This window comes from Dama dama, chromosome 27, assembly GCF_033118175.1.
Source record: "Dama dama isolate Ldn47 chromosome 27, ASM3311817v1, whole genome shotgun sequence".
NCBI lineage: Eukaryota > Metazoa > Chordata > Mammalia > Artiodactyla > Cervidae > Dama > Dama dama.
In genome coordinates, this window is record NC_083707.1 from 27,051,902 (window position 1) to 27,061,865 (window position 9,964).

A 9,964-nucleotide genomic window follows, 5' to 3' on the forward strand; every position below is an offset into this window, starting at 1 on the left:
CTAATTTTCTTTTCTTTTGACGTCGAGGTTTACATTTCTTTACGTATAGTAAAAATGGTCTTGAAAGTAATAAGTAGTTTTTATAAGGACAACTTCTTGCATTTAATAATTGTGTTACTCTTCAACAGTCACATGACAGTTTTTAAAGCATCACATTTTGTGTCTAACTGTTATGTATGAGAATGAACCTGAGATAAAGCCAAAATATGATAAATTGTTTCTTTTAAAAAAACCTCCTGTTTTGTCTTTCCTTTGTATTACTTCGACCATAGCTGGAGTCGACAGCACGTTGGTAGGTCGTTCTTCTTATTTGTTGATTGGTTTATTTATTTCTTTGACAAATACATATCTGATGTGTGAAACCAAGGCTTTATTATTAAGACTTTTGAAGGATCTAAGCCCTAGAAATATTATGACAAGCTTTAGATAAAACGTAAATGTATGATGCATCATGAAAGTAACAGAAAAATTCATCGCGACTGTTTTCATGTGTAATACCCTCATGATTATTTGGAGTGTGTGTGCAGCGGGGAGAAAATAGAAACCACCTTAAAATTCCCTATTGACACCTCTTCTTTGTGAATTAGACGTCTACTGAGCAATCTTGCACCGGTGCAAGGCACTATGAAGGATACAAAAGTGACTTAGACACAGAACCTGCCCTCGAATAACTTTCAGCCAGGTAGTTTTATGAGCAGCAGGCAGTGCTTAATTTGTGAAGCTGTGGTTGTTTATTAGCCAAGGCTGTGCTCCATGCTTGTAGACCAACTGAGATCAGCAACCGGTGGCATTTGAACCACTTTGACTTGCCTAAGTCCAACAGAGGTCATCGCATGCCAAGCATAGCCAGCGAGAGTGACATGATCCAGTGCTCTGGAAGGGTGCTCCCTCACTGTGGGGAGCACGGTAAGTCTAACTGCGGTACTAAGTGCACATCCTGCTTCCAGTGTCAGGACAATGTCGTGTCTGTTAGGACACGGAGATAGCCAACAACAACGTCCTTGAAGAATATGTAGCAGAAGAGTTATCAGAAATACAATGCTCTGGGAATAGACAGTGTTATTTTTCTAGATTTATGAGCCTTGTTAAGTTGGTGAATCTTGTCCTTTAGCAGCCAAGTCATCAGATTTATCCAGTTAGCATTTCCTAGTTCTTTAGGTTTTTCTGTCACCTCAATCAGACACAGCAAATGATTTTACTCTGTAGCAACTCAAGCCAATTAAATGATGACAAATTTGTACTCTTTATTTTCATAAAAGTGAAAGAACAGGCTGATCTTAAATCTGCTGTGAAATTCCAAAGCTTTTAAGAGCATCATGATTTTGCTTAAATACAATTTATACATTTGAATTAACAGGTAAACAGAAATGCTGCTTCCATCTTCTAGAAAATATTTTACTGAAATTCTGATATCTGTAATATGTATCACTATAATATGAGCACAAGAAAGCCTAAAACCCTCTCTTTTGCTTCTCTTCTGTTGTGTCTGTACTAATTCATTAGTTCTTCTCTTGCTTTAGGCATCAATAAACACAATTATGGAAATTTAAGATTCTGGTTCACATAAGTTGATGGACTATGTAATAAAGTATATATTATATTTTAGCCCTGGGCTTGAGAAATACTCTAAAAATAACTGCATAATAATTTCAACAACTTAATAATTTCAGCTAAGTTCAGACTATAGAATTAGTTTATCTGGTGGTCAGAAGAAGTTTCTTTTAAGGGACGTATTAACTGTGGAAAGAGGAGAAGTGAGGCTGATATGATCAACTGAAGAAATCAATCATTCTTGGTAGTAAAGATGGGTTTATTTGTTCTTTGAGTGTATGCTGCAGAAGTTGACTTTTATAGAAAAAGACACCTTGATATCTGTATTGATTTGAGTTGATCGATTGGACCTGGTGAAGTTGCAAAGTGAGTTTTAGAAATCAACAGAACTATAAAATTCTACTGGTTCTACTTTGCTTTTTCACAGTCACTATGCCATCCCTTATACCACAGTTACAGCCACTCAGAGAGATTTCTTATATTTGATGTAAAGTTAGCTTTGTTTTCTGGTGTAGAATTCATTCTAACCACCCCCAGCCCCTTGCTAGCCACACATATACACACCAAAATCATGGAAACAAAAAGAAAGAAAGAAAAATAAATGTAGCGTTAATAACATTTCTTTGGCCTGCAATGTTATAACAGCTGTAAGCTAGTGTCTGTTCAGACACCTTGCCTAGATAATGGAATAGTCGTGTGGCAAGCTTGGCCTCCATAAGAAGTTTCTTCAGCTTTATTCTCCTTGATTGAACCCGCTAATTTGTACAGTCTTAAAACTTAAAGGAACATTGAGCAGATTACACAGCATACTTGTTAAGTATATGGTTGTCGGGCTCTCAGTGGGTTTGCATTAAAGATAGTATCAGTTTAAATGTCTTAAAAGTTTTCAAAATTGCCCAAATATGCTCCTTAATGTAATTTTCACTTACCAATTTTGAGCAGAGAATATAAAGACTTTACATAGATTTCTTTTCTTTTTTTTAAATTGGTAAAAGCAAACATTCAGAATAAGGCTAGCAAAAAAGTTTGATATCGTGCTGGTTCACGTTCAGAAAAAGTATTTTAAAGCAAAAATAGATTGGATAACTCCAAAGGATATTTATCCAGATCATCTGGTAAAATCAGTAGTAAAAATAACTTGTGATTTTTCTAAACCTTAGAAAGTGAAATTTTTTAAAAAAAGTTATTTTAAGTGGAAGATTTCAATTCTTTATAAAATAAGTTCTTCAAGAAATAATTTTCCTAATGTGTATGAGAACTTATGATTGATTCCAAAGTAAAATATGGCAAAAGACAAACAAATGATTCACATGCAAACAGGCAAAAACTATCCAGACTCAGAAAATAAAGGACAAAGGCCCAGAACTCTCTCTACAAAGAGAGAAAGTTACATGAAAATACATGGGTTTGATAAAATGATATGCTGTACTGAAGAATGACTAGATACAAATGACTGTTTAAAGGAATTTTATAGGATGTAATTAATTAGAAATAATCATAAAAATTTAAAAAGGCATCTTATAGATTCAATGAAGATACATAAGCATCCGAATAAACTTTAATCAACTGATACTATAATGGACCTGAATCAGATCAAATTTATATGAAATTAAAAGTATTTTCTTATTTCATAATTAACAAACACTCCTATGTTCAAATGCCATACTGTGTGGTGCTCATTAATCCCTGCCATGTCCCAAATTATGAGATTCTCAGTATCAAGTCCCTGGAATAAGGCTAATGTTTGAAGGGCAGTTTGGAACTATATAACTACCACTTACTGATGCTCATTTATTAATAAACCCACTGGTTATGGCCTCTCAATTAATAAAGTGAATTCAAGTTAACCAGCATATGTTGAATCAAAGAGCTCACTTGTTACTGTAGACACCCAACAATCCAGTTCAAAAATGAAGCAAGTAGAGACACATATTCACCATAGCACTACATCCTGCCAAAATTGGAAGACACGATTTACCTGCACTTTCCTCTTTATATTATATTAACATTATTGTGAGAGAGACTACAATTTTCAATTTTTCAGCATGAGAAGCTGATACAACACACTAGTGCTGTACTTAGAAGTTGTCTCTAAAGTGAGAAGACTGATAAAGTGTAGGGTTGCAATAATAAAGTATTTTGTTATAGTTTCTCTGATCATCAAATGTGCAACTTTTATCTCGTGGTCATTACTGACTTTCTAGTAGTAAGAACCATTATCATAATAATTATACTTATTCCTTAATTATAGCCATTCCCTCACCTACTATGTCATTTATAAATCTCCCATACTGCCATTCTTTTTGAAATTAAAATAAATGTTTTAAATAAAATTACAGTTTAGAAGTGTGGGGCTTCTGGTATTAGTGATATGAATCCCCAACCACATACAGAACCGACGAGACTGTTGGGTGGTGAAGCCAGTTACAAACAGCTATGGTTTTAATTTATAGGGATCCTACTTTTACATTTTAAAAATTATAGTGAATCTACCAGCAAAGATACCAAAAGTATGGGAAAATGTCTGGATTAAAAATCAATATACCTGTGAGATTAGTTTTCAAAGCCCACCTGCAAAAGAGAATTTGAACAACAGAATGCTATTAAGTAGTGATCTGACTTTCCCAAGTTCAGTGTTCCCCCGGTGACTTGGCAATGACTTCGATGTCAGAGATGTGATATGGTGAGTTGACACTGATGCACTAATATGACCTTGGAGTCTTCAATTAAGGAGAGAAACACTATTAAAAAATCTAGTCCATAAAAAAATCACCTTATCAATAACCTAAACTTTTAATGGATTTAGGTTAGAAATAACACAAAATAACATTTTCCTAAAAGTTCTCTCTTGTTTACAGTGAGAACGATGATGGAAAGTTTTTAACAGGATTCACTTACCAGGAAAATGAACAGCACCACAGCTGCTCCAAAGAAGGGCCAGTTCATCGCTGCTGGGTTCTCTTACATCCAAGATCAAGGGAGTTTTGTTTTTGCTTCTCGGTTCTTTCTCTTCCCCCCACTCAGCTGGTGTCTGCTTAAAAATAATTTCTCAGTAGATGTTCTTACATGCAGGCTTTGAGGTGTTTCTGCCTTCTCTGGGAGCAGGTCTGAAGGTACGTATAACCTGTTTAGATCCCCACCCTAAAAACTTGGGCTGGTCTCCCTGAAATGCTTAACAGGATCATCATTGCTCGCAGGTAAAAACTTAGGGACACACCCTCTTCCAGCTGAAAGGCAGCTTTCTGTGGGGCATGGAAGATTCACTCCTTTAGTGAGGGTTTCCAGTGGCAGGCATTTAGAATGATCAGAAGTGTGAAGAACTGTACAATGGATAGGGGTTTTTCACCCTAGGCTCTCTTTACAGGTTGTTCAACTTCCTCCCATATTGAAAAGGGAAGTGGAGTCTGAATGTTTATACTATTCAAAGAGGATTATGTGACCCATGTTCATTGCCAGACCTTCAGGTCACAGTAGAACATTATAAACTTTCCATTTCAGTGGACGTTAGGAAACAGTCATTTTCTGAACTATTTTTAAGAGACAGAAACTCTGCTAATGTTAGGAGTGAGAATTTTTTTTTTTTAAGCATTCATTCAAACAAACAAAACATATATACTTACAATTTTAAGGTTCCTGGAATAAATCACAGTTCCCTTTAAGTGATCAGCCAAAGTCCAGGGACGTCTCTATTGTCTCTCTAAATGAATGTCTTCTTTCCCCAATTATTTCTCTCTCTTTAAGGTTCTGTCCTTTGCAAATGGAGTAAAATAAAATGTAAAATATCACTAGGGAAGATTAAACATAAACAATAAAAACCACCAATTAAAATCTCGGTGATAATTTTAGAAGTGAGGGTCAGAGCCTGAAATACTAATAGAAACACAGAAAGCTGTTCTTCAGGAGAGGTGGGTTAAAAGTCAGTGATGATTCCCAAGCACAGAGCCAAGAATCTGTATAGTGAGCCAATTAGAGCATAGGGAATACACTGGAGAAAAAGCTGCCCACACATGCAAATAGGAAACTGAATGGAGCCCTGAAGTCTGTGAAAATAAATAGCGAACTGTCACAGGAAAGCCTTTAGTATTCTAAGGGTAATCTCCTCTTCACCTGGCAATGTCTAGTATGAATATTGTGAGTGGCAGGAAGTCTATGGAGCTAGAAATAGCAGTCTGGAACAAGAGATCTATCTGGTAAGATGTTGATTATGGTCAAAAAGATGTTAAAAATTATTCCAGAAAGGAAGAGTATCTCTGAGGGTCAGAGGTTCTCCAGAATGCTGTCATTTCATTACAGGTGTGTGGCTAAAAAGATTACTCCTCAATGGTTTGGAAATGTCATGCTCTTCGTCATGGAGCTTAGAAGGAGAAGATAGGCTGCCTATATTTACTTGCATAAATGGTAAAAAAAAAAAAAAAAGTGAATAAGAATACTTATGATAAGAATTGGTTGATGTGAATAATTGGATCAACTTTCTCATTAGTCAAGTAGGATATAATGTAACTATCGACCTATGACTTAGTCTGAGCAATGTATTAGTAGTAGGAAAGTCTGACCACAAGTGGCTGAAGACTCACTGGGCATGGGAGATGGAAGGATCTACATTTACAAGCCTCCCAGTGACAAGTGAATGTTCTTTCCACCTTGAATTCTGGGCATGGTGCTAAGATGTACACTGGTCCTCTTCATCCATGGAATGACTCTTCCCCACACCCAACCCTGGCTCCACCCCTAACTCAGTGACTTGCTCCACAATCCCGACCAACTGGAGCATCTGTAAGGCAGCAGTGTCTCCAGGAGCTTTCTGGAGAGGAGGTGTGGGAGAACCTGGATATTGCAGAGCAATGATTGTCTTAATTGTCACATGAGAGCTAGTGACATTAGGTAACAAGTGGAGAAGGGAGGTTATGAATCACACCATTCCTCCTCCTTCATCTCCTTCTCTACCTTTTTTTCCCTACTCATCTTAATGTCCTTAAAGCAGTGTTGTTCAATAGACAACTTCCTGAAATGTGGAAATGTTCTCTATCTGGGAGAACACTTGAATCGATTGCGGATCTGTGGATCCATTATGCTAGCCACTAACCATATGTGGCTATTGAGCAATTGAAACAACTCAGAAACTAAATTTTTAACTTTAAATTTAAATAACTGCACGAGGCCATTTTTTCTTGTTTAGTTCCTAAATTGTGTCCGACTCTTTTACGACCCCATGGACTGTAGCCTGCCAGGCTTCTCTGTCCATGGGATTTCCCAGGCAAGAATACTGGAGTGGGTTGCCATTGCCTTCGCCAAGGGATCTTCCCAACCCAAGGATCAAACCCACGTCTCCTATACTGGCAGGTGGATTTTTTACCCGTGAGCCACCAGAGAAACCCAGCCACATACGGCCAGTGGTTACCATGTTGCCCCAGTGCAAAGAGGTTAGAGCATCGTTGTTTTTATTATCTTCTATCTAATTATCCTAAGCCTAATTCCTGTTGTTTATCAATTCAGCTCTTTCTAATGAAATCTACCCTATTCTTTTTCTCAACTGAGGGAACTCTAGCTTTCTGCTTTTCCATTCAGCACATTTGATTCTTTTCCTATTATCTCAGTTGCCAAGTCCCTTATATTTGATTCCTTGCTGATCATATTTCCTAATGCCAGTGAGCTAGGAAACTAAAACAGAGGCAACAGCACACAACTCTCATTTCTGTGGTCATGTTTCCTCAAGCATTTCTTCCCGTCCCCTTATCTGTAACTCTCACCCCTCTAAGACGTAACTGTGCTGCACAAGGTTGCATAATTTTCCTGGTCTCGTTACATTCTGATTCTACTATGAACAATGTTCAGTATGTCACTTCCACTTATATACCAGCAGTTCTTACTTCATGGGAATTTAATGAAACCTGGGGTGATTTTTCTGTCTTGTTTTTTTCCTGGTGTTTTCTGGTAAAATGGACAGATTTTCTCACAAGGATCAAAATTCTTGGGGGGAAAGGATTTTGCTCTTTTCTAAGGCATTTCACACCCTAGAATGACATCCCAAGTGTCTACATTTCTTTATTTTTTTTCACAGCTTGGGATATTGGTAGTACTCTCCTGAAAGACAAAGTGATCAGCATCTTCCACAGAAGCTGATGGATTCTACTGATCTAGAATTTCTTAAGCCTTATTTAAGTGACTGTTCTATCCCCCTTCATTTACATGGTGGACTCATACATTCCAGAGAAACCTTTTGGAATATGTTTTTATGTTATATGTGAGCCTCTCGTGCCGTATATATCTAAATTACACTAATGAGCTCTAGAAATTGTTTTAAAAAACAGGTGAAAGATATTTTTAAAAATCTTAAAAATGGAGAAGAAATTGAGAGAAATGTTAAGGATAATAGAAGCAAAACCTTTTGTGTTTGCCTCTATGCTAGTGTTCCTATGAGAGGTATTGAGTCTAGATCTTGCTCAAGTTGTTTAAAATCAGACTGTTCCTCAATGAGTCACATAAAAAGTCTGGGGGATGGAGGCAGCATTTGGTTAAATGAGACTTTTCTTTTTGTGTATAACAGTCAAATGCAATGCCTGATCCTTAACTGGATTCCTGATATGAACAAAACAACTCTAGAAATAACTTTGGAAAAGTTTAAAAATAGGCTGTTAAGGAACTATAAATTTTATTAGTCATGTATATCTTAATAATTTGTTATATTGATTAATTTATAGTTATGATTATATTTTGTAATTATATAAAATTATACAATTGATTATGTAATTGATACCAATTAGCTAATTATAATTATATTTCTATGTATTAATATATTTATTGATGTATCTGTCTTTTATTAAATTTATTTAGTTTTAATTGGAGGATAATTGCTTTACAATATTGTGCTGGTTTCTGCCATATAGCAATGTGAATCAGCCATGGAAGCAGCCTAGATGCCCATCGACAGATGAATGGGTAAAGAAGTTGTGGTACCTATATGCAATGTAATATTACTTAGTCATAAAAAGAACATATCTGAGTCAGTTATAATGAAGTGGATGAACCTAAAACCTATTATACACAGTGAAGTAAGTCAGAAAGAGAAAAACAAATATCATATATGAATGCATATATGTGGAACTTAGAAAGACGGTACTGATGAACCTATTTGCAGGGCAGCAATGGAAACACAGACATTGTGGACACAGTTGGGGAAGGAGAGGATGGGATGAATTGGGAGAGTGGCACTAAAAGGTATGTCTTTCTTTTTAAAGATGCATGCTGAATTATATAGGAACAAAATCTCATGATGACAGAAATTTTCTTCATGGTAATTCAGCAATAAAATGGATGAAGTGAATATGGCAAAATGTGAACTGTTGAATCTAAGTGATGGCTATGGTTTTCTCTTTGTTTTCTGTATAGTTGAGAATTGTTGTAATAAAATTAAAAATAACGATAGGTAGGTGTTGGCAAATTATAGCCATGGGCCAAATCTGGCTTACTACCTTGTTATTTTATTGGGACACAACCGTTTTCATTGGTTTACATATTGTCTATGGCTATGTTCCCTCTAGAACAGCAGAGCTGAGTGGTTATGACAGAGACCGTGTAGCCTGCAAAGCATAAAATAATTACTTTTCTGGCCCTTTACAGAAAATTTTGCTGACTCCTGCACCAGATGGATAGATTGTAGTTTGTAATACAAAATATGATTCATTAATACATTAGTTGATTTTAGGAGAATTCAGAAGATTGATCTGGAGATTATTAACAGAAATCAGGAAGACTGAAAATAACCACCAAAATTAAAGCAACTAATCATTGAGGAAAAGATACATCTTTATAATCAATTATAGTTTTAGCTTTATATTTTCAGAAAGACTTTTTAAATTCATCAAAATAGTCTACAGTCTAACTCTTCTTCCTTTCCTTTAAATCAGATATAAGGAGACTTTTCATTTTTCTCTAGTCAGTTCTAGAATGAGAGTCCAACATCATCACACCTTTATGTGGTTTTCTCTATATGGAAAGATTATTCATTAGCAGGGGAATCCTATGTGACTCTGAAAACACTGGATCCTACTGAAATATCTTACAATAAAAGTGGTGAAGAGATTGCTATTGTCAATTCTTTTTTTAAATTAATTAAAAAATTTTTTGGTTCTACTGGGTCTTTATTGCTGCTTTCTGTAGTTTCTTTTGTCGTGGAGCAAAAGCTCTAGGTGCGGACTTCAGTAGTTGCAGCACGTGGGCGCAGTACTTGCGGCTTCCTGGCTCTAGAGCATGCAGGCTTCGGTAGTTGTGGCATATGGGTTCAGACACTCTGCAACGTGTGGAATCTTCCCAGACAAGGGATGGAACCCATGTCTCCTGCATTGGCAGGCAGATTCTTTATCCACTGCACCACCAGGGAAGACCCAAACTTAAAAAAAAAAAAAAAATTTCTCAT

At 36.2% G+C, this 9,964-nt stretch overlaps 1 protein-coding gene across 1 annotated transcript in view; it reads right to left on the reverse strand.

Moving 5' to 3' along the window:
* DSG1 (desmoglein 1) overlaps nucleotides 1-4,683 on the reverse strand; it is a 38,348-nt gene extending 33,665 nt beyond the window's left edge. Inside the window, exon 1 of the mRNA XM_061130839.1 lies at nucleotides 4,450-4,683. Coding sequence (XP_060986822.1) covers nucleotides 4,450-4,497 — 48 coding nt within the window. The 5' untranslated portion in view covers nucleotides 4,498-4,683. The remainder of the gene's footprint in view (nucleotides 1-4,449) is intronic.
* Between the last annotated feature and the right edge of the window lie 5,281 nt (nucleotides 4,684-9,964).